This window comes from Heterodontus francisci, chromosome 9 (genome assembly GCF_036365525.1).
Source record: "Heterodontus francisci isolate sHetFra1 chromosome 9, sHetFra1.hap1, whole genome shotgun sequence".
Classification (NCBI taxonomy): Eukaryota; Metazoa; Chordata; class Chondrichthyes; order Heterodontiformes; family Heterodontidae; genus Heterodontus; species Heterodontus francisci.
In genome coordinates this window covers 47,420,485-47,446,189 of record NC_090379.1, presented here as the reverse complement: position 1 = coordinate 47,446,189, position 25,705 = coordinate 47,420,485, and the positions used below count along the sequence as shown (strand labels likewise).

At 40.0% G+C, this 25,705-nt stretch overlaps 1 protein-coding gene across 1 annotated transcript in view; it reads left to right on the top strand.

Moving 5' to 3' along the window:
* The window catches only part of cdc42bpb (CDC42 binding protein kinase beta (DMPK-like)), a 268,863-nt gene that overhangs the window by 184,510 nt on the left and 58,648 nt on the right, over positions 1-25,705 (top strand). Inside the window, exons 14-22 of the mRNA XM_068038967.1 lie at positions 2,635-2,745; positions 3,968-4,212; positions 10,266-10,371; positions 11,526-11,650; positions 15,357-15,462; positions 16,206-16,354; positions 20,884-20,981; positions 23,956-24,035; positions 24,785-24,835. Coding sequence (XP_067895068.1) covers positions 2,635-2,745; positions 3,968-4,212; positions 10,266-10,371; positions 11,526-11,650; positions 15,357-15,462; positions 16,206-16,354; positions 20,884-20,981; positions 23,956-24,035; positions 24,785-24,835 — 1,071 coding nt within the window. The remainder of the gene's footprint in view (positions 1-2,634; positions 2,746-3,967; positions 4,213-10,265; positions 10,372-11,525; positions 11,651-15,356; positions 15,463-16,205; positions 16,355-20,883; positions 20,982-23,955; positions 24,036-24,784; positions 24,836-25,705) is intronic.

The window sequence follows — 25,705 nt, the reverse complement described above, 5'->3', positions numbered from 1 at the left end:
TCCTTTTTTTTTTCCATGTGGTGAAGGCATGTCATGCCCAGTACAAGCATGTCCTATTCATAACTTTAAACATGGACTGTATTCAGCATAGAATCTTCGAGAGCTGAATTTTCTTTTTTAAACGAACCACAATGGGCATTAAAATGCTGCAGTAAAATGGCTGTCGAGGGTCAGGTGACTTTTGCCATTTTGGTGCAGACTCAAGTATCTCGAGCTTCCAGAAAGTTCCTAATTGACCATGGATGGAGTGCCTCCCTTGGATGGACATACTAAGACAAAACCATTTGTGGAATTCACACCTCCTATTGTTTGTAACTCAATATCTATGGACTGCTCGACTCACTGGGCTGGATCGGCGGCAGGTGAAAAAAATGGCGCCAAAGAGCCACTGCGATTACAAGCAAGGTGGCTCATTTAAATAGCCAGGGAGGGCCGCGCCCTCCCCCGATCATGTGGAGGGGCAGGCTGTCCGTCCCAGCAATGGCGTCAGCTGCCTGTGCGCCGGCGCTGACCACATTTTAAAAGGGCTGTCAGCCCTACCAGTAAATTTAAATATTTAAAGTTAGATTGCATCTTTTGCCCCTCTTGCACCTCTCAATAACAATTAAATGAATTATTTGCCCATCCTCTTGCCCCGTCCCCATACACCTACCTTTACTATCTGACCTTCCCCTCCCCACCCCTCACAAACTGTATAAACTATAATCCTTCCCACCATTCCCTACACCCATGATGCTAATTTGACCCCGCCTCCCCCCCCCCCCCCCCCCCCCTTCCCGCTCTGAGAAATTTGCCGCCTCCTCCCTCCCCACCAGTGTTGCACCTCGTTTTCCCGGACGGGGATCCGAAAGCACAGCAGTGCTGGCCGCCAGGGTGAAGATGGTTGCGGTACTTCAGGTTGCGACGGGCGATTCATTAATTCAGGTGATTTAATTTATTTAAATGGCGGTCCCATTGCCGAGCAGCCAGCAATATCGGGTCGGGCCCTGCCAGTGTCAAGGTCCATGGCGGGCCTCATCCGGGGCAATCTTCATGCCCTCTCCCGCCATGGATCCCGCGTCGAGGGCTTTATAAAATTCAGCCCACTGTCTCCGAGCTCGAAACTTAACAGCTTTTAAAAAAAAAACAGTTGTCATAAGTAGGTGAGAATGGCCACCATCCATCCACACTGTGTAGCAATGGCTTTGACCTTCAAATCATTTTGGGTAGACAATAGAAGTATTGATCAGGTGGCCACCTAACCGAAACTGATCACAAATAACAAATCTTTTTACTCCAAGCGCCAGGGAGAATCTAGTCAGTCTGCAAACCATAGCTGCAGAGACAGCAACAAAGGTAGAACATTAATGCCTTAAAACTGGAGACTACAACATCCTATGGTCTCCAAGCCTGTTCCTTTTCAAGTCCACCAGTTACAGAACACTGACCTCCTAGTAATGAGACTACAAGCAACTAATTTTGTGACCTGCTGAATAATCCACCTCTTTGATATATGACTCCAGCTATCGAGTCAACCTAACTTGTCAACAACACACTGGTTGCGGACAGTAAAGGGAAGGGAACTGGGGTTTCAGTTCTCTCAATTCTGTCTGTAACAGTACTCTAATACAAAGGAATGTATTATGGGAAACCAGTGCAGGTGGCAACATTAGAGAGGAGTCTAATGTAAAGATGTTTATACAGCGAACAGTATTTAAACTGAGTTTAATTGACCTAAAAAAACATATTGTTTCGTTAGTTCCCTACAATTATGTGGGTTTTGCAGTTAAGCAGTATTGTAGCAAAACCTAAATTATCCAGATATATTGCTGCATTCGCCTCTGAACCATACTGTTTTTGAGTACTATAGTTCAAATATTCTGATATTAAACCATTTGCAGTAGGCTATAGCTTATCTTTAATCCAGGTGTGCAGCAATGAATTGTAGTGCCTACTGCTGCTTTGTTGAGAACTATTGACGTAGACATTTTGAAAATTAAATTGATGACGCCATATTCCACAGATGCACATGGCTTTTTATTTACTGGACTGCTTTAGCATGATCCAAATATGCTAAAATATTACTTTTAATTTTTTCGCAATCTGAGTCATGCCACATATTGAAAGTGTCTTTTCCTTCTCTTAAATTTAATTCACTATTTCATAGTAATTTTACTGGGCTGTATTTAACTTAATTGGTTAAGGCACTGATGCAATCTTGCTACTTGGTAAACAGCTTAAGCATGTTATGCATTTAAAATGTGAATAATATTATTTAGGGATAGAACTACAGTGGTAAATCTTATTGCAAAATGCAGCATAATGCTCTCCACTTTTTTGCTGCCAGTTTTTTTTTTAGCCCTTTGAGCACTCAAATCTATTTCCACCTCTTCAGCTGATGCAATTTTTTTCTATATCACCTCCAAAATCATTTCATAATCTAATGCTGCAAAATAGGATGAGGAATATTTTGTGTTATCCAACATTTCTTAATTCTTTAATCCAAGAATGGTAAAAATTATTTTGTTTCTGAACCATTGTTGTAAGTAATCAATTATAATGGATACAAAAAGGATTGTGTGTCTGTTTTGTGGTGGAAAATTTAAAACATGGTGTATGTGAAAATTTGCAATGAGTATTTTCTTTTCTCCCTAGCTGGAAGCTCAGTTGGAAGACTCGATCGCCGAAGCATCAAAGGAACGGAAGCTTCGAGAACACAGCGAGGCTTATTCCAAACAACTAGAAAGTGAAGTGGAAGCATTAAAGGTCAGAATATATGGAAACAATGTCGAAGTTTTAAGAACGTAAGTTATGTTTTTATTGGAGGGAAAAATTGAGATGACTTAAAGGGAAATTCTAAAACAAGCCACACTCCAAAATTAATTAAAGAAGGTTTAACAATTTGTCCTCACTTCTTCAGCTTCCATATCCAAATGAATAGCCTGACATCCAAACAAGAGAGAAATATTGTGACACTGTATTGAGAATAATATTCCAACTTCCTTGGCCAGAGAAGGTGTATTAGAGATGGGGATCCAGGGGAAAGGATTTTTGTATTGTTACGGCCAAATGGTAAGGGATGTGGGTGGTCCCCACGGTTCAACTCCCAACTAACCGCAGCAAATGTTTTTGTTGCTGGGGTTTTACATGTCAAGTAAACAGACAGCGATAGGTTTTCTTACTGGTTTAAAACAGAAGATTAGTTATTTATTGAGCAATATTCATTCCCGAAATGGTCGCAACTGTACCCACACACTCATTCACACGTGCACGTGCAAACACATACAAGAGGTAAAGAGGAAAAATGATAAGTGGTTTGAAGTAAGGTAGGTTTTCAGGGTTCACTGTAAACCTGTTCAATCTTCTTGGCGGTCAGTGTCTCTTTTAAAGTCACAGGCCAAGTTTTGTAGATTTCTGTGGTAGCTGAGTCTTCAATCTAGAGATGGGAGATCACCTTCAGTTATCTGCTGCACAAGTTGAAGTGTAGAATTCACAGCAGGGCACCTTCTTCAGCTTTTGCTGGATTTCTACCAGCTTTACAGGCTTTCGTGATGTTTGTCCTGGTTTACGCTCTGTCCCTCCCTCCCTTCCCACCACCCCCCCCCTCTTCCTCGCCAGAGAGCTACTTTTTAATGTCAAAAATCTCTCGCATCTTGCGTCTGTTGGGAGGCACAGATCTCTGTCCCTGTGTTGACTACTTCATACCTTCTTTGCTTCAGAAGAACCCATTCAATTCAAAAATGTCTCTTGATGGGTTCAGGAAGTGTGTAATTGACACCTCTTAGTTTGAAATGTATCCTTTTGTCCTTATCAGACATTAAGATAGCTTGAATATACAGGTTTGACCTTCAGTGGCCATTTTGAAGCACATTGTCCACTTCTTTAAGGAAAAGTAAATTTTGGTTCTTGTTTTTTCAATCGCTGCACCTCTCGCGAGCGTAACAGTATGTTATAAGTAGTTTCAATTATTTTCTTCCTACATGTTTAGCTGAAGCAAGGAGGCCGGGCTGCTGGATCCAGCTTGCAGCACCAGCAAGAACTCTCCAAGGTAAAAGCAGAACTGGAGAAGAAACTGGTTTTCTATGAGGAGGAACTGGTGAGATGTGAAACTGCTCATAGCACAGAAATTAAGAACCTTAAAAAGGAGCTCCATGATTCAGATGCCCAACATTTAGCTCTGCAAAAGGATGTCATGATACTAAAGGACAAATTGGAGAAAGCCAAGAGAGACCGGTAAATAGCCAAATTACTAAGAACTATTTGTCTTATTAGTTGTTTTAAGTACAAGTACGCCACTTGCAGGAACATTGCAAAAATATTTGAAGCTCGATAAATATTTTCTGTAGAATAGGAGAAAAGTCCACATAGAAACTGCCTTGATAAGGTTGGTCTTAGTAGAACATGAAATTGCTGTACCATGAATTGGTGGGATATGGATTTGAACCTACACTGGTATACTCCCAATTTTTTATGTCAATATGGGCAAGAGCACAGGTCAGGTGCTGTCTCATGGCATTCTGGGGAGCAGTTGGTCCTTCATTTGACGTCGGTGCAATTGGAGAGACCAGGGAATGAGGAGGAAATAACTAATATGAAGGCCTACCCTATTTTAATAAATGGTTGAGTAGCGTGTTTTGTGGCTAATCATGTCTTTATTTGAATTTCCATGATGGTTGTTTCCACCCAGTCTGAAGCTTTGTTGAGTGAGTGTGCCATTCGGTGTGTTTTTTTGTTTGGAGGGGGGAGGGGTTGGGGTGTTGGGGCGGAATCCAGTAGTCTGGGAGTGAGAGCTTCTTGACAGTCCCCACCCCCTCCCCCCATTACAATGTAGAGTCAAAGTTACACCACAAAATGTGTATTGCTCCAAGACTGTTGCCTTCGTAGTCTATTCCCCCACCCACCGCAGAAGCTAAATTGTCGGAGCTGATGTATCATTTCTACTTGGGGAAAACTTTTTTTGTATATTGTTTCAAAATGTTTTCTGAATCTCGTTTCATGGGTGTGGATTGCGATTTTCTCTCGTTTAATGAAATGTTCAATTTTGAAGGCCACCACTTAATTGTCATTGTGCATCAACGATGCTGTTCAACCCCTTTGGCGTCAATTAAAGTTTTTTTTGTAGAAGATGTGAGGTGCTGTGCAATTTAAAAGAATAATTATTAGTGCGGTATCTAATTACAATCTGATAATTGGAAGGGGTTTGATGTCATGAATGGGGGGAAGAAATTGGGTTGTTTGTACTACAAACTGTTCAACTTGCAGCAAAAATATACATGTAATTGGAAAGCAACTAATTTTGTTTGCTGTTAATAATTTTTACCATTTTATTTTATGCCCTGTTATAGAACCTGAAGCTATGTGACAGCATGTGAAGAATATTTTATTTTTCTTCCACAGTTTTACAGTACATCATTGCATAGTTATAGGCCATTTGGCTCAAACAGTCCATACTTGGGCTTATGCTCTATGTGAACCTCTTCCCACCGGTGTATATAGATAAATATTTGCAGCTAATATAGTGATATAATCATGGGATCCAAATGGTTTATGTGAGCACTGCTATAGCACTCACATGCAGAGAGATATCTGTGAGCACTGAACTGGGGGAAAACAACCACAAGGGGACAAAAACACAGTTTTTGAAGGCAAGACGGGAGATTACAAGGTAAACGTGTTGAGATCAGGAGTTCCAAAGGACAAGATGGCAGTCTCAAATATGTAGCTGCACGGGATATTTGTACCATTCCAGTTTATGTCTTAAATTTTTTGATTTGGTGCACTTAGCTCTTTGATATTGGCAAAAATTGTTAGTACTTTGTAAGTTTGGTAAGGTTTATTGATTTGATAGTTGAGTAGAAGAAATGTTTATATCGGTTATGTTTTTGTGAGGAATAACTGAAACCAGGCAGTAGTTAAGTCATAATGTGAAAATGAAACAGTTGGTCCAAATTTGTGTTCGAATGTCATTCTAAGCACTTCACAATGTATGTAGATTCCTTATTTTAATCCAATTTCCTGAGCTTCAATTTGAGTTTGCTGTTAATATTCATATCTCTCTCACTGACCATTTTACATTATGGCTGAATGTTGCTATTTGAATTCACAGATTGCTGTTACATTAGCATTGTTTTTGGGTCGTAGGTGACTTGTTGTATATAGAGTATTTGTCCACATGCTGTTCCTCGGCGACATTATCCAAAAAAACAGTGTCAGCTTCCATATGTATGGTGATGATACCTCATCTCTATTTCAACGCCACCCCTCTCGAACCCTCCACTGTCTCTAAATTGTCAAACTGCTTGTCTGACATCCAGTACTGGATGAGCAAAATTTCTTCCAATTAAATATTGATAAGACCAAAGCCATTGTCTTTGGTCCCCACATAAAGCTCCATTCCCTGGCCACTGGCTCCATCCCTCTCTCTCTGGCAACTGTGTGAGGCTGAACCAGATTGTTCACAACCTTGGCTTCATATATGACCCCAAGATGAGCTTCCGACAATATATCCACACCATTACTAGGACTGCTTGTTTCCACCTCCGTAACATCACCTCACTCTGTCCCTGCCTCAACTAATTGCTTGCTGAAACCCTCATGCATGCATTTGTTACCTCTAGACTTGACAAGTCCAATGCACTGCTGGCCAGCCTCTCTCATTCTACCCCTGTAAACTTGAGGTCTTCCAAAACCTAGCTGCCCTTGTCCTAAATTGCATCAAGTCCCGTTCACTCATCATTCCTATGCTTGGTGATCTACATTGGCTCTCACTTAAATATCACCTCGATTTTAAAATCATCATCCTTGTTTTCAGATCCTTTTATAACCTTGACTCTCCCTATCTCTGTAATCTTCTCCAACCCCACAACTGTGAGATGTCTGCTCCTCTAATTCTGGTTCCTTGAGCATCTAAGGTTTTAATTGCTCTACCATTGGTAGGAATAGCTTCAGTTACCAAGGCCTTAAGCTCTGGAACTCCCCTCACTAAACCTCTCCACCTTGCTTTTCGCTTTTGCTCCTTAAAACCTACCTCTTTGACCAAGCTTTTGATCTTCTGCCCTAATATCTCCTTAGTTTTAAGGTACTTGTGGATAAGGATAAGAGTAGTCCTCGGGTGAAGGTGCTAAATTGGGGGAAGGCTAATTATAACAATATTAGGCAGGAACTGAAGAATTTAGATTGGGGGCGGCTGTTTGAGGGTAAATCAACATCTGACATGTGGGAGTCTTTCAAATGTCAGCTGATTAGAATCCAGGACCAGCATGTTCCTGTGAGGAAGAAGGATAAGTTTGGCAAGCTTCGGGAAGCTTGGATAGCGCGGGATATTGTGAGCCTAGTCAAAAAGAAAAAGGAAGCATTTGTAAGGACTGGAAGGCTAGGAACAGACGAAGCACTTGAGGAATATAAAGACAGTAGGAAGGAACTTAAGCAAGGAGTTAGGAGGGCTAAAAGGGGTCATGAAAAGTCATTGGCAAACAGGATTAAGGAAAATCCCAAGGCTTTTTATACGTATATGAAGAGCAAGAGGGTAACCAGGGAAAGGGCTGGCCCACTCGAGGACAGAGATGGGAATCTATGTGTGGAGCCAGAGGAAATGGGCGAGGTGCTAAATGAGTATTCACCAAAGAGAAGGACTTGGTGGATGATGAGCCGAGGGAAGGGAGTGTAGATAATCTGTCATCTCATTATCAAAAAGGAGGAGGTGTTGGGTGTCTTGCAAAGCATTAAGGTAGATAAGTCCCCAGGGCCTGATGGGATTTACCCTAGAATACTGAGGGAGGCAAGGGAGGAAATTGCTGGGGCCTTGACAGAAATCTTTGCATCCTCATTGGCTACAGGTGAGGTCCCAGAGGACTGGAGAATAGCCAATGTTGTTCGTTTGTTTCAGAAGGGTGGCAAAGATAATCCAGGAAATTATAGGCCGGTGAGCTTTATGTCAGTGGTAGGGAAACTATTAGAGAGGATTCTTCGGGACAGGATTTACTCCCATTTGGAAACAAATGAGCTTATTAGCGAGAGACAGCATGGTTTTGTGAAGGGGAGGTTGTGTCTTACTAATTTGATTGAGTTTTTTGAGGAAGTGATGAAATGATTGATGAAGGAAGGGCAGTGGATGTTATTGATATGGACTTTAGTAAAGCTTTTGACAAGGTCCCGCATGGCAGACTGGTACAAAAGGTGAAGTCACACGGGATCAGAGGTGAGCTGGCAAGATGGATACAGAACTGGCTCGGTCATAGAAGACAGAGGGTATCAGTGGATGGGTGTTTTTCTGAATGGAGGGATGTGACTAGTGGTGTTCCGCAGGGATCAGTGCTGGGACCTTTGCTGTTTGTAGTATATATAAATGATTTGGAGGAAAATGTAGCTGGTCTGATTAGTAAGTTTGCGGACGACACAAAAGTTGGTTGAGTTGCGGACAGTGCTGAGGATTGTCAGAGGATACAGCAGGATATAGATCAGTTGGAGACTTGGGCGGAGAAATGGCAGATGGAGTTTAATCCGGACAAATGTGAGGTAATGCATTTTGGAAGGTCTAATGCAGGTGGGAGGTATGCAGTAAATGGCAGAACCCTAAGGAGTATTGACAGGCAGAGAGATCTGGGAGTACAGGTCCACAGGTCACAAAGTGGCAACGCAGGTGAATAAGATAGTCAAGAAGGCATACGGCATGCTTGCCTTCATCGGTCAGGGCATAGAGTATAAAAATTGGCAAGTCATGCTGCAGCTGTACAGAACTTTAGTTAGGCCACACTTAGAATTTTGCGTGCAATTCTGGTGGCCACACTACCAGAAGGACGTGGAAGCTTTGGAGAGGGTACAGAGGAGGTTTACCAGGATGTTGCCTGATCTGGAGGGCATTAGCAATGAGGAGAGGTTGGAAAAACTCAGATTGTTTTCACTGGAACGACGGAGGTGGAGGGGTGACGTGATAGAGGTTTACAAAGTTATAAGCGGCATGGACAGAGTGGATAGTCAGAAGCTTTTTCCCAGGCTGGAAGAGTCAGTTACTAGGGGACATAGGTTTAAGGTGCGAGGGGCAAAGTTTAGAGGGGATGTGCGAGGCAAGTTTTTTTTACACAGAGGGTGGTGAGTGCCTGGGACTTGCTGCCAGGGGAGGTGGTGGAAGCAGATACGATAGAGACGTTTAAGAGACATCTTGACAAATATATGAATAGGAAGGGAATAGAGGGATATGGGCCCCGGAAGTGCAGAAGGTGTTAGTTTAGGCAGGCATCAAGATCGGCGCAGGCTTGGAGGGTCGAATGGCCTGTTCCTGTGCTGTACTATTCTTTATGCAACTGTGCTTTTAATCAGCATAGTCTCCTATATTTATTTGATGCACACACTTTGTTCTTGATTATTTGTTTCTATATTTTCACTATTTTTGTTGCACAGTACATACATTCCATAGTTCTAAAGGAGGTCGGGCTAAATAGAATTATGTACTTGTGTGAAATTTAGACTTGTAGTGTTCAGGTACATTGAGAAAAACTGGAAACATGGCTTGTTGCCCCATCTTTTAATGCAAAAACGTGGAATATTTGAGTCCCTCAGACACTCCGATTAAAAATGTTGGTTTAAAATTTGAAGGTGTAATTGTGCAAAGTTTAGACAGAATGCATTAGAGAAAATTTTCTATTTTTTGCTGTTATAGTAATTTCCTAATTTTTGGTCTTTGGTAATAGCAACTATATTTTTAATATCTGACTAAATTCAAACCCAAGTGACTCTTATTTCCAGTAAAACACTGTTCATTTGGACAACATTGAAAAATCCATTGAACAAACAAGTTTAGTATAACAGGAGATACTACATACTGCATCTGCAAATGTTTTAGGTTAACTTTACCACGGTGTCTTCAAATGTATTTTATTATTAATCCATCTATGTACTTGATTGTTTGGGAGCAATTCAATTACTTGATACCTGTGCAAGTATTAAGGGTAATGCTTTAGGATTTCAAAAAATCCCATTGCTGCTACTAGATCATTATGTATTTTGAACTGTAAGCCTCATTTTACTATTATGCTGACCATTTACAAAACCTATAGTATAAAATAAATAATGAAGCTGTGAATGATTCATGTCTTCTATCTGAACCTTTGTATATAGTTTGGATAAGAAAGAGACTTCTTTATGCACTTAGCCCTAGGTTTAGACTTTGGGTGGAACTGCCTCTTGCAGAACATTATATTGATGGTCACTAATTGCAGCATCAGAAAAGAACCACATGAAGTATAGTTGAACAAATAAAAAGCTGATTATATCTAGTTTCTTGTGTACAGGCACAATGAAATGGAGGAAACTCTGGGTGAACTGAAAAAGAAGTATGAATGTGAGCGAAACATGCTTATTGAAGAGAACAAGAAATTTTCAGTTGAGAATGATCGAGTAAGTCACTTACTTCACCACTAATATTTATTTCAGTATTATCATCCTGTATCCATGAATTCTTCTGTTTGTATATTCTATTAACATTAAAAATGTATGTAATTACCCGTACATTCATTTTTGATGTAAAGTGTTGTCAGATGCATATATTTGTAAGACTGGTTTGGATAGGAATTAATTTTAGGTAGGAACCTAGTAATAAGTCAATCAAAAAGCATTAGCAACTTCGTAGGTTTTTCTGAACTGTACATTGCTGCTGACCCATTTTTATTGCATGGCAGAGTCAGTTGATGACACTGGGTTTGTAGCTACAGCCTTGAAAAATGTTATGCCAGTGCAAGGATAAGGCTCATACTAAGGAATTAATGAAAAGATGTAATTGAATCCAATTAAAATCCAATTTGGATCAAAATCCTGGAACTCCCTTCCTAACAGCACTGTGGGTGTACCTACCCCACATGGACTGCAGGAGTTCAAGAAGGCGGTTCACCACCACCTTCTCCAGGGCAATTAGGGATAGGCAATAAACACTGTCCTAACAGACAGATTAAATCTATACAACAATATAGTAGCAGCTTCCTCCACTGTGTTAGCTGTTTAACTGATCATTTTTGCAAAGGATTGAAAACAAAGACTCCTTTTTTAAGCTCTGCTTTTGTCAACTACCTGTTTATCATAATTACTAATAAAGAAGCAAAATTGTTCATCTGGGCCTAAAGTAAAATACAAAATGCTGGAAATACTCAGATCTAGCAACATCTGTGGGGAGCGAAAGAATTAACATTTCAGGTGGATGATCTTTCATCAGTATTGTGACAGTAATTGGGCCACTATATTTGATCTTGATGGTCCTGGGCTTGCAGTAAGAAAATCATCCTGGGTTCTCGCTGCTGATTGTTATTCAGTAATATCTGCTGGGAAGTGCACAGGCATGGACTTTGGGTAAGAAAAGGATGAGACATTTATATATTTTGTATTTAAAAAAAAAATAGCCTGACTTGTTACAAACTCATGGACTAGGAAATTTTTCATCATTTAATCAAATTGAGTTTTTGAGCTCCTGTGATGATTATTTTCTGGGTTACATTCACACATTATCTACTTTAAAATATTTGTGTATTCCCAATTTATAAATTGCAGCTTTTGATTTTCAGATGTGTACATTTGTGGACAAGCTTACAGCACAGAACAGACGACTTGAAGATGAATTACAGGACCTTGCAGCCAGAAAAGAGTCAGTGGCTCACTGGGAAGCTCAAATTGCAGAGATTATACAGTGGTGTGTATTAGTATTTCCTTAAATAGTGGGGGCAAGGGATCAAATTTGGAAAGATGTGGTAAATCAAAGAGTACAGACAAGGCATACGAAAAAGAAATTGATAGACCGTGACAGGAAACGACAGAGTACAAATCTAAGAGTAAATCAGCAATTGAGGCTAGACGTTACAAAAATAATAAAAGAGCAAAACTAAAGGCTCTGTATCTGAATGCATGTAGCATTTGAAACAAAACAGATGGACTGATAGCACAAATAGAAATAAATAAGTATGATCTGATAGCCATTACAAAGACATGGCTGCAGGATGACATAGATTGGGACCTGAATGTTGAATAGTACATGACATTTAGGAAAGACAGGAAGCTAGGAAAAGGTAGAGGGGTGACTGTTAATTAATGTTGGTATTAGCACATTAGAGAGAGCTGACCTAAGTGAAGGAAACAAGCATGTAGAAGCGGTTTGGGTAGAGATGAGAAATGATAAAGGCAAGAAGTCACTTGTGGGAGTGGTATACAGGCCCCCTAACAGTAACCACATGGTAGGACAGAGTATAAAGGAAGAAATAATGGGAGTTTGTCAGAAAGGTAGGGCGATAATCATGAGGGATTTTAATTTATATGTAGACTGGAAGAATCAGATGGGCAAAGGTAGCCTCGATGAGTTCATAGAAACTATCCCGAAAACATTCTTGGTACAGCATGTTCTGGAGCCAACAAGACAGCAGATTTTACCGGACCTGGTATTGTGTAATGAGATAGGATTAATTGATAACCTCATAATGAAGGTAGCAGCGATCATAATACGATTGCATTTTACATTCAGTTTGAGGGAAAGAAGAATGGGTCCAAGACTCGTATTTAAATTTAAATAAGGGCAATTATGAGGGCAGGAAAGCAGAGCTAGCTAAAATGAGCTGGCATATCAGGTTAAGGGATAGGTCAATAGAGATGCAGTGGCAGACATTTAAGGGGATATTGCAGAATACGCAGAATAGATACATTCCAACAAATAAGAAAAATTCCAAGGGGCTAGCCATGGTTAACTTAAAAAAAAAGTTCAAGATAATATCAAACTTAAAGAAAAAGCATATAATTGTGCAAAGATGGGTGGCAGGTCAGAAGGTTGGACAGAATATAAAAAACAGCAAAGAATGACGAAGATTGATGAGGGGAAAATTATAGTGCAAAAGAGAGCCAACTAGAAATATAAAAACATATAGTAAGAGTTTATATAGATATTTGAAAAGAGTTAACAAAGTGAGTGTTGGTCTTATAGAAAATGAGTCTGGGGAATTAATAAGGGAAAATAAGGAGATGGTAGTTGAATTGAACAGGTACTTTGCATCAGTCTTCACGATAGAGGATACAAATAACATCCCAGAAATAGCTGTAAATCAGGAAATGGCATGGAGGGAGAAACACAAGAAAATTACAATCACCAGGAAAGTGTTACTGATCAAATTGTTGGAGCTGCTGGCTGACAAGTCTCTGGATCCTGATAGACTTCATCCTAGGGTCCTAAAAGAAGTGGCTAATGAGATAGTTGATATGTTTTTAATTTTCCAAAATTCCCTAGATTTTGGGAAGGTTCCATCAGATTGGAAAATAGCGAATGTAACTCCTTTCTTCAAAAAGGGAGCGAGACAAAAAGCAGGAAACTACAGGCCAATTAGCTTAACATCTGTCTTAGGGAAAATGTTAGAAGCTATTATTAAAAATGTTATAGCAGGGCACTTAGAAAAATTCAAGGTAATCAGAGTCAACATGTTTTTGTGAAAGGAAAATCATGTTCAACCAATTTATTGGAGTTCATTGAAGAAATAATGTGTTGTGGATGAAGGGGAACCGGTAGATGTACTGTACTTAGGTTTCCAGAAGGCATTTGATAAGGTGCCACATCAAAGGTTATTGCAGAAAATAAAAGCTCATGGTTTAACATATTGGCATGGATAGAAGATTGACTAGCTAACGGGAAGCAGGCATAAATGCGTCATTCTCAGCAGGTCTGGCAGCATCTGTGGAGAGAGAGATAGAGTTAGCATTTCAGGTTGCTGACCTTTCAGCAGAACTGAGTTCTGCTGAAAGGTCACCGACCTGAAACGTTAACTCTTCTCTCCACAGATGCTGCCAGACCTGCTGAGTATTTCCAGTACTTTCTGTTTTTATTTCAGATTTCCAGCATCCACAGTATTCTGCTTTTATATAATTGGGTCATTTTCTGGTTGGCAAGATGTAACAAGTGGTATGCCGCAGGGATCAGTGCTGGGGATTCAGCTTTTTATAATTCTATATAAATGACATGATTGGAGGGACCGAAGGTATGGTTTCTAAATTTGCTGATGACACAATGATAGGTAAGAAAGTAACTTGTGAAGAGGACATAAGGAGGCTACAAAGGGATATAGATAGGTTAAGTGAGTGGGATGTGAAATTGTCCATTTTGGCAGGAAGAATATAAAAGAAGCATATTATCTAAATGATGAGAGATTGCAGAGCTCTGAGATGCAGAGGGATCTGGGTGTCCTAGTGCATGAATCGCACAAGGTTAGTATTCAGGTTCAGCAAGTAATTACGAAAGCGCATAGAATGTTACCGTTCCTTGCGAGGGGAATTGAATACAAAAGTAGGGAGGTAATGCTTCAGTTATATAGGGCATTGGTGAGACCACATCTGGAGTTCTGCATACAGTATTGGTCTCCTTATTTAAGGAAGGATGTAAATGCGTTGGAAGCAGTTCAGAGAAGGTTTACTAGACTAATACCTGGGATGAGCGGATTGTCTTATGAGGAAAGATTGGAAAGGCTAGGCTTGTATCTGCTGGAGTTTAGAAAAGTAAGAGGCGACTTGATTGAAACATATAAGATCCTGAGAGTCTTGACAGGTTGAATGTGGAAAGGATGCTTCCCCTTGTGGGAGAATCTAGAACTAGGGGTCACTGTTTAAAAATAAGAGGTCGCCCATTTAAGACAGATGAGAAATTTTTTCTCTGAGGGCCATGAGTCTTTGGAACTCTCTTCCTCAAGAGACAGTGGAAGCAGAGTCTTTAAATATTTTTAAGGCAGAGGTAGACGGATTCTTGATAAGCAAGGAGGTGAAAGGTTATTGGGGGTAGGCGGGATTTGGAGTCGAGGTTACAGTCAGATCAGCCATGATCTTATTGAATGGCAGAGCAGGCTCGAGGGGTGAGTGGACTTTTCTGTGATTGTTTCTCCTCTAGTTTCTGTCAGTTATATTGTACTCTTTGTGTACTTATTATAAATCATTATATAACTAGGAGACTTTTTCTTCATTTGCAAATGTGTAAATATGACTGCTGCTACTTAGTAGTTCGCATTTGCAAGTGCTTTAGTGTATTGCTTCCTGGTTAATCTCTTAGCATATTTGAATTTTATACTATTTGAAGAGGAAGAATATTACAAATACTTAAAATATATCCTTTTTTTTGTAAAATTGTTTCCTTAAGAATCACAGTTTATCACATTTGCTTTTTGTGTGTTTTTTGTCATAGAATATATGTCACTTTAAAATTGTTTTAAAGTCAAATGGCTAGTTGTAAAGCAATAAAACAAGCAAATATTTATGGATTAAAATCTGTTTTTAAAAAAAAAATTTAAATTGGGATGGGGGGGGGTTATGTATTTAATAGTTTGCTACAACACATGGGTAATTAAGGAGCCTCAAAGCCTATTTATATTTTACATTGTTAGGGTGAGCGATGAGAAGGATGCAAGAGGATACTTGCAGGCTCTGGCATCCAAGATGACAGAAGAACTTGAATCACTACGCAATTCTAGTCTAGGTTCAAGAACTCTGGTATGATTGTAATCTTCATTTACTCTGGTTTAACTGAATCCTGATCATTATAATCTCACTTTGTTTTTACTGAGGAAAGAATGTTAGTTTCTCAACAAATTAATGGATGTAATTTGTATTAGAAATATTAATTTACAGTAAAGTAACAAATGTACTTTTCTGCATCTAATAAAAATTTACCCATAATTAATCTGTGGGTCCATTTGATCAACTCAAGAAGAAAACAATTTTTTGAAATATCAATATATAATTTTATGCTTACACTTGGTAAATTTAACTGTTACATCTCTAATCCCATATAATGATGCAAATAATGGAAATGCAAAATATTTCAGCAGAAAATAGCATATTATTGTAGTCACCGGCCATCTACAACCTGAGGGAAATGTGCTTAGATTTTGTTTCTACATTGTTGATGGAGTAACAAATGAAATTCAGCAAAATATATAACTGGAAAGTCTCTCCGTCAATTGCCCTTATAGGAATCTGTTGTATATAACTGCTATCATTGATGCCATTTAAGAAGTGAGTAGTGATGCAACCATTGTAGTTTAGAATTTAATATGAGAAGCCAAATTAGCATTAGTAATTGCCATCAGTAGAGATGATTATTAGCATAGGATGTTTCAAAGACTTATTAATTTAGATCCCTCATGCTTTTGGGACAAGTAACTTCACAAAGTTGTTAATATTTCACAGATTGTTATGTTAATTTCCTATGTCTCACTATTATACTCTTCCAGGATCCACTGTGGAAAGTGAGACGCAGTGCAAAGTTGGATATGTCGGCTAGATTAGAGCTACAGTCAGCTCTTGAAGCAGAAATACGTGCTAAACAATTAGTACAGGAAGAGCTAAGTAGAGTGAAAGCTACTAACATGGCATTTGAGAGGTATGATTTTCATTATCAAGCTAGTTCCTGGTGCTGGATTTTTGGTGCATCTGTTCAGTAGCACTGCTATTGATCTCCCATGGCATTGTTTACAGAATTGAATAGGCCTACACGGATGTCACTTTTGACCATTCAGTAATCTAGTCTCCGTAAATCAGAATTACATGGGATGTTGATAAACCCAGCTCCAAACTTCTGCAGGCTGTTGTTTAACTATCTGTTAGGACCAGCTGGTAAATGTGTCTAGGGTTCCCTCTCAGCCTTCACCTGGTCTTACCGTAACAGGGTTTAATTTTAAACACACCATTTTTTTTTTAGCTCCCCCTTTAGTGAATCCTTGTTCACTGACTTGCAAGTATAAGGCAAAGAAACTAGCCAAACGGGTTTTCTTAGCTTTAAAGAAAGAAGGTTGAACTTTACTAAACTTAAATTCTAATTCGGTTAACGCCTACGGATACGCGACATGCCCACTCTAGCATGCATACGCGATACACACATGCAGATAGCGACAAAAAAGAGCAGAAAAAATAAAGCGGAAAAGCTTGAGACAATATCTGAAGATGGTTTTGGTTACTGTTCTTCGAGTTTGCTGTAAAGTCCTTGATTGTAGGTAGGTCTTGCTTTTCGTTGGGGCCCAGTATTCTTGAACCTTGTTCAATGTAGGAGATTTTTCTCTCTTGAAATCCACGTGTCCTCAGTGGGTCCAGAGGCTTGTGAGAAAGAGATGGAAGCAGACAGGAGAGGTTTTCTCACTCCAGGAGCAAACAGTCTTTTCCCGTTCAAACGCTTTGTACAATTCAGAAAAACCCAGGTTGCCAAGCAGGTTGGTCATGTGACCAGCTGGTCTAATCACGTCTATTTGTGGATTCCCTTGCCTTAGCCGACCTTGGAATGTCTCCTCTTACACACTGTACCTGGTTCTCAAAGTCCATTGTGGGTTAAATTGGAGCAGGGAATAGCCCCTTTTTCCCTCCAAAAATGATCTGTTAGTCTGCAAATGCTTTTTCCAGCCACGGCTAATCTGTTTAACAAGTCATTTTCTTGCTCCAGCAACAGTTTAAAATCAATGTTCATATGACAAAATTAATATGCCTCATTCTTGGCAGGCGGAGGGTCTGCATGGCAGTATCCATTAGACTTCCCACTTGAACCTTTACACATTTAAAGTTATTTTGCCTTAAACTTTAATTGCAACTTTTAAATAGTCAACTTAGTTAAATTTCTACTTTTTTGGCTTGAAATTGTTACGCTTTTGGTATTTTTATGAAATATATGAAACTAATTTTTTTTTTTAAAAGGAGCAGGAGTAGGCCATACAACCCCTTGAGCCTGCTCCAGTATTCAGTTAGATCATGCTGATGATCTACCTCAAGTCCATTTTCCCACCCTATCTGCATAGTCTTCAGTTCCTTTATTGTACAAGAATCTTTTGATCTCAGTCTTGAATATGCTCCATGACTGAGCATCTACAGTTCTGTGGGATAGCGAATTGCAATGATTCACAACCCCCTGAGTGAAGAAATGTCTCCTCATATCATTCCTAAATGGCCAATCCCTTTTCCTGAGACTATGTCCCCTAGTTCTAGACCAGAGGTCTGCAACGTGTTGCTCTGGAGCTGCATGCGGCTCTTTAGCATCTCATTTGTGACTCCCAGCCTTTTCTAGTTGAATCGCATTACCATGTAAAAAGCCTGATGCCAAAGTTAAGTCAAGAAAAGTAAGAGCGTGTTTTTATTGTGTGGATGAAAAGCTTATCATTATGCTGCACTTTACTGTTTCAAATGATTATTTTAACGAAGAACATCATTGTGCTCTAAATAAACCTGTTTGAGTGGTATAGTTACTCCATGGTTATAGATAATGCCTTTAGTTCAAGGAACAGGTTTATGGCTGCGACTGTTATTGTTTTTAATCTAGCTGAGATGCTAAATTATTCTGAATGTGCTATTCGAAGTTATTTTTTTAACCACGAGAATCAATATCCAAAAAAATTCTTCTTTCTATGCATTTTGTTATAGTTTGTTTTAAAGATGACTAATGCTGAAATTTCATCTTGTGGTTCCCAATAGTTTTTATTTTTGGCAGTTTTTTTTTTAAGTCTCTTCAGGTTAAAAAAATTTTGCTGACCCCTGTTCTAGACTCTCCAGCCAAAAACAACAATCTATCATGTTATCTACCCTGTCAAACCCTGTAAGATTTGTACAATGCAATGGTTAGGTCACAGTTGAGAGTGCTGCATGTCCATTATAGAAAGGAAATTAATGTCAGAGAGAGCATACTACAGACATTCACCAGGATAATACCAGAGATGAGAAATTGCACTTATGAAAAGAAACTCGAGATACTGAGATTATTTCTACTGGAGCAGAGGAGTTGAGAAGAAATTTAATAAATGTATTTAAGATAATGAAGGGTTTTGATGGGGTGACGAGGCAAAGACAATTTATTCTGATTGAGGAGTCAGTGATCGGGGATCTTCAATTAGTTTGTCACCTGTTAGTGAGGAGAGAGGTTAGGAGAAATTTCTTTACATTGAGATGTTGAAAGCAGTCTGTCACATTATTAAAGGAAGAGTAGATAAACAGTTAAAACACAGGAAGGTGCAGGGCCAAAGGAAAATTGCAAATATGTGGGATTCTCAGTTCCAGTTTCAGATTGGATGGCACAGGTGCAGTAGGCCAACTAGTCTCCTCTCCATGATTGGTAACTGCAAACCTTGTGACTGACATTGTCTCTTTTCACAACTGTAATTTTCATCTCTGGTATCATCCTGGTCAGTGTCTTCCATTAGCTGTCTTTGACTTTAATTTCCTTTCTATAATGGGCACACAGCATTCTTAACCATGATCTAACCATTGCCTCGTACAAATCTTAGATGGTTTCACAGGGTAGACGCGAATGGGCTGTTTCTCTTGGCTGGAAAGTAGAACTCGGGGATATAGTTTCAGGATAAGGGGTTGACCATTTAAGACTGGAGCAATTTCTTCATTCACAAGTTTGTGAATCATTGGAATTCCCCATACCAGAAGGTTGTAGAAGCTCAGTCATTGAGTATATTCAAGACTGAGATCAATAAATTTTTGTACAATAAGGGAACCGAAGGCTATGCAGATAGGGCGGGCAAGTGGAATTGAGGTAGATCGTCAGCTATGATCTAATTGAATGCCGAGCAGGCTCAAGGAGCTGTATGGCCTACTCCCATTTCTATTTTTTTTTTTAAATCAATTTCATACATTCCATAAAAATACCAAAAGCGTAATCATTTCAAGCCAAAAGCTAAAAATTTAACTAAGTTAAAGTGCACTGAAGTTAACTAAATTTGACCAATTGGAAAACAAGTAGCCCAGAGAGAGAAATTAAATTGATCAGACTTGAGGAGACTGGCACTACAGGGCACTCCTGAGGGAGTGATGCATTGGCAGGGGTGCTGCCCTTCAGATGAGCCATTAAACAGAACCTTTGCATTCCCTCAACCAGATTCACTGATGATTTATGTCATTGGCTGTTTGTGGATTCTTGCTGTATTCAGATTGGCTGCTGCATTGTCCCACAGAACAACAGTGGATGGCTCAGTGGTTAGCACCGCAGCCTCACAGCTCCAGCGACCCGGGTTTGGTTCAGGGTACTGCCTGTGCGGAGTTTGCAAGTTCTCCCTGTGACCACGTGGGTTTCCTCCGGGTGCCCCCGTTTTCTCCCGCATGCCAAAGACTTGCGGGTTGATAGGTAAATTGGCCATTGTAAAAAAAAAAATTGCCCCTAGTGCAGGTAGGTGGTGGGAGAATTGAGGGGACTTACGAGGGAAAATGGGATTAATGTAGGATTAAATGGGTGGTTGGTGGTCGGCACGGACACAATGGACCGAAGGGCCTGTTTCGGTGCTGTATCTCTCTATGACTCTATAACAGTCTTAAAGAAATAATTCTTTACTTATTTTGTTTTATTCTTTCATGGGATGTGGGCGTCACCGATGGGCCAACATTTGTTGTATATCCCTAATTGCCCTTGAACTGAGTGGCGTGCTAGGCCATTTCAGAGGGCAGTTAATAGTTACCCACATTGCTGTGGATCTGAAGTTGCATGTAGGCCAGACCTGGTAAAGATGGCAGATTTCCTTCCCTGAAGGACCAGATGGGTTTTTATGACAACGATAGTTTTATGGCATCATTACTGAGATTAGCTTTTAATTCCATATTTTTATTAATTAATTGAATTTAAATGGCATCAGCTGAACTCATGTCCCCAGGGCATTAGCTTGGGCCTCTGGATTGCTAGTTCAGTGACCTTACCGCGACGCCACTGTCTCCCCAGTGCAGTGTATTGGGATCTCTTGAGGATATAAAAGGCACCATATAAATGCAAGATCTGTAAACCCTCCCCCTTCTGACTTTGTAACTGGCAAATCCTGTTTAAAAACATTGAAAGTTAAAAATCTTTGGCAAATTTCTTGAGCTGTGCATAAAAACCTTTGTTTCAATTGAATTCATCTTGGTGTTCTGTATTCTGTCTCTATCATGAAAATTTTATTTTAGTAAACTGAAGGAGGCGGATGCCAAGAATCAAGAATTTGTAGAAGAGATACAGAATTTAAAGAAAGAATTAGAAGAAAGCAAAGCCAGAACAGAAAAAGGTTAGACATCTGCAGTTTGGAGCACTTTTACTATGAGCAGTAAATACAAAGAACAAAGAAAATTACAGCACAGGAACAGGTCCTTCGGCCCTCCAAGCCTGCGCCGATCCAGATCCTCTATCTAAACATGTCGCCTATTTTCTAAGGGTCTGTATCTCTTTGCTTCCTGCCCATTCATGTATCTGTCTAGATACATCTTAAAAGACGCTATCGTGCCCGCGTCTACCACCTCCGCTGGCAACACGTTCCAGGCACCCACCACCCTCTGCGTAAAGAACTTTCCACGCATGTCCCCCCTAAACTTTTCCCCCCTCACTTTGAACTCGTGACCCCTAGTAATTGAATCCCCCACTCTGGGGGAAAAAGCTTCTTGCTATCCGCCCTGTCTATACCTCTCATGATTTTGTACACTTCAATCAGGTCCCCCCTCAACCTCCGTCTTTCTAATGAAAATAATCCTAATCTACTCAACCTCTCTTCATAGCTAGCGCCCTCCATACCAGGCAACATCCTGGTGAACCTCCTCTGCACCCTCTCCAAAGCATCTACATCCTTTTGGTAATGTGGCGACCAGAACTGCACGCAGTATTCCAAATGTGGCCGAACCAAAGTCTTATACAACTGTAACATGACCTGCCAACTCTTGTACTCAATACCCCGTCCGATGAAGGAAAGCATGCCGTATGCCTTCTTGACCACTCTTGACCTGCGTTGCCACCTTCAGGGAACAATGGACCTGAACACCCAAATCTCTCTGTACATCAATTTTCCCCAGGACTTTTCCATTTACTGTATAGTTCACTCTTGAATTGGATCTTCCAAAATGCATCACCTCACATTTGCCCTGATTGAACTCCATCTGCCATTTCTCTGCCCAACTCTCCAATCTATCAATATTCTGCTGTATTCTCTGACAGTCCCCTTCACTATCTGCTACTCCACCAATCTTAGTGTCGTCTGCAAACTTGCTAATCAGACCACCTATACTTTCCTCCAAATCATTTATGTATATCACAAACAACAGTGGTCCCAGCACGGATCCCTGTGGAACACCACTGGTCACACGTCTCCATTTTGAGAAACTCCCTTCCACTGCTACTCTCTGTCTTCTGTTGCCCAGCCAGTTCTTTATCCATCTAGCTAGTACACCCTGGACCCTATGCGACTTCACTTTCTCCATCAACCTACCATGGGGAACCTTATCAAACGCCTTATTGAAGTCCATGTATATGACATCTGCAGCCCTTCCCTCATCAATCAACTTTGTCACCTCCTCAAAGAATTCTATTAAGTTGGTAAGACATGACCTTCCCTGCGCAAAACCATGTTGCCTATCACTAATAAGCCCATTTTCTTCCAAATGGGAATAGATCCTATCCCTCAGTATCTTCTCCAGCAGCTTCCCTACCACTGACGTCAGGCTCACCGGTCTATAATTACCTGGATTATCCCTGCTACCCTTCTTAAACAAGGGGACTACATTAGCCATTCTCCAGTCCTTCGGGACCTCACCCCGTGTTTAAGGATGCTGCAAAGATATCTATTAAGGCCCCAGCTATTTCGTCTCTCGCTTCCCTCAGTAACCTGGGATAGATCCCATCCGGACCTGGGGACTTGTCCACCTTAATGCCTTTTAGCATACCCAACACTTCCTCCCTCCTTATGCCGACTTGACCTAGAGTAATCAAACATCTATCCCTAACCTCAACATCCGTCATGTCCCTCTCCTCGGTGAATACCGATGCAAAGTACTCGTTTAGAATCTCACCCATTTTCTCTGACTCCACGCATAATTTTCCTCCTTTGCCCTTGAGTGGGCCAATCCTTTCTCTAGTTACCCTCTTGCTCCTTATATATGAATAAAAGACTTTGGGATTTTCCTTAACCCTGTTTGCTAAAGATATTTCATGACCCCTTTTAGCCCTCTTAATTCCTCGTTTCAGATTGGTCCTACATTCCCGATATTCTTCCAAAGCTTCGTCTTTCTTCAGCCGCCTAGACCTTATGTATGCTTCCTTTTTCCTCTTAGCTAGTTTCACAATTTCACCTGTCATCCATGGTCCCCTAATCTTGCCATTTCTATCCCTCATTTTCACAGGAACATGTCTCTCCTGCACGCTAATCAACCTCTCTTTAAAAGCCTCCCACATATCAAACGTGGATTTATCTTCAAACAGCTGCTCCCAATCTACATTCCCCAGCTCCTGCCGAATTTTGGTATAGTTGGCCTTCCCCCAATTTAGCACTCTTCCTTTCGGACCACTCTCGTTTTTGTCCATGAGTATTCTAAAACTTACAGAATTGTGATCACTATTCCCAAAGTAGTCCCCCACTGAAACTTCAACCACCTGGCCGGGCTCATTCCCCGACACCAGGTCCAGTATGGCCCCTTCCCGAGTTGGACTATTTACATACTGCTCTGGAAAACCCTCCTGGATGCTCCTTACAAATTCTGCTCCATCTGGACCTCTAACACTAAGTGAATCCCAGTCAATGTTGGGAAAATTAAAATCTCCTATCGCCACCACCCTGTTGCTCCTACATCTTTCCATAATCTGTTTACATATTTGTACCTCTATCTCACGCTTGCTTTTGGGAGGCCTGTAGTACAGCCCCAACATTGTTACTGCACCCTTCCTATTTCTGAGTTCTGCCCATATTGCCTCACTGCTCGAGTCCTCCATAGTGCACTCCTTCAGCACAGCTGTGAAATCCTCTTTGACCAGTAATGCAACTCCTCCACCCCTTTTACCTCCCTCTCTATCCCGCCTGAAGCATCGATATCCTGGGATATTTAGTTGCCAATCGTGCCCTTCCCTCAACCAAGTCTCAGTAATAGCAATAACATCATACTCCCAGGTACTAATCCAAGCCCTAACTGCTTTTTTGAAACAAATCAGTAAAATCTGTATGGCTAGTTTTTTTTTAAAAGAAACTGTTTTTCATATTTTTCCTTTCCCGTTCTCTTTTAAAGGTCTCAAACTTCCAGATTTTCAGGACTCCATTTTTGACTACTTCAACACTTCCCCAGTTCCACATGACTTGGGATTTAAAGTAAGTTCTCATTATATAGTGATAAATTCAAACTCATGGAGTATTTTATCTGTAGTGCTTTGTAAGTTTTATTTAAGCTGGGAGGAAATTATAAAAGTATCATGTGGAAAGTAGGCTGAGAAAAGGCTGTATGGGGTAAACAGTCTTGCCACATCTATGCAGAATATGTTTTCTGCTCATTTAGAGCAAATTGTCACTGCCTTTAGACAAAAGTCAGAAATGCTGAAAAGATGTAAGATTCAGGAAGGAAACACTTGTTAGATACCCAGAAAAAAGTGTACTTGCTGATTTTTGTGACTAGTTGATTCAGTCCACACTCCATTTTTCAATATAATACTGCAGTTCTGATGAAAGGTCACTGACCTGAAACGTTAACTCTGCTTCTCTCTCCGGGGATGCTGCCAGACCTGCTGAGTATTTCTGGCATTTCTCAGATTTCCAGCATCTGCAGTATTTTGCTTTTATTACTCCCATTTTACAAAGCTATGGTTCTTAATCTACATTTAGAACTTTTTAAAAAAATCTATAAACTAGTTGAACTCTGTGATTACATTATTCTGATTCCAGACATCTTTCAAGAACCTGAAAGCATTTGGTCTTTTTAATTAAATATAGGTCTTCCTCTGAACAAAATTGATTATATCCAAATGCAGCAATCCTCTTTGTGAGAGATGGTGTCCTGATTGATACCTTTGAATTTGCAAAAGGGAATTCACTAAGTGTATTTTTCTCATATCTGTTGCACAAAGGGCTCTGTTTCTTCCTCGTCTACATCATCTCTCCTAGCATTTTGGGAAGAAGTAAGTTTCTGTGCGTGCTTTGTCATCCTAACCTGTTGCCACTTGCATAATCTGACACTCTGAGCTAGCTGAGCTTCCTTATTTCATGTTAATCACTTCTGCTGTAGCTTTACATGAAACTTTCTGTACTTACTGTTACTATTGCTAATGTTTGAAAATTGCTTGTGTTCAAAATACTAAACGAGTCATTATTTCACAATAACTTCAAGCTGCAGTTACCATTGTGATTGTACTTGAAAGAATTAGAATTATCCTTTCTCCCGTATTATAATGCAGTTCAACAGTCTACTAAACATATAGGTCTGCATTTTTGAAAATGTTTGTGTTTAATTGCAATACCAATTAACCATAGACAGGAGTTCAAGTAAAATTGGACAAATTCTTTGAAATGCTCCTCAGTCATTAGACCAATTGAAACCATCGGGTATAAGCAATTAAATTATAGTTGTTTGGTCGTACAGAACTTGAGTTCGCTGAAAATTGAGACATGTTGTCAAAGCTTTTTGTCTTGCACTTATCAGGACAATCCGCAAGAATACCAATGTAAGGGAAAACAACAACTTTATACTGTGAGAAGAGCATGCTGATTGGTTGGCAAGTGAACAGTATAATGTTGTTTTCCTTTACATTGGTATTCTTGCAGATTGGCCTGATGAGTGCAAGATGAAAAGCTTTGACATGTCTCTATTTTCAGCAATACTCAATTAAATTATAATATATCATAAGCAAAGATTCAAATGTTGTTTTGCAATGTTATCCTGTAAAGATCAAACATTTTTAGTACTTAGGCAGCAATTCCTATTTTCTGGTTTCAGTAAGGGCTTTACAGATAATTATTTGAACTCCTGAGCTTGTAAAAATGTAACCATT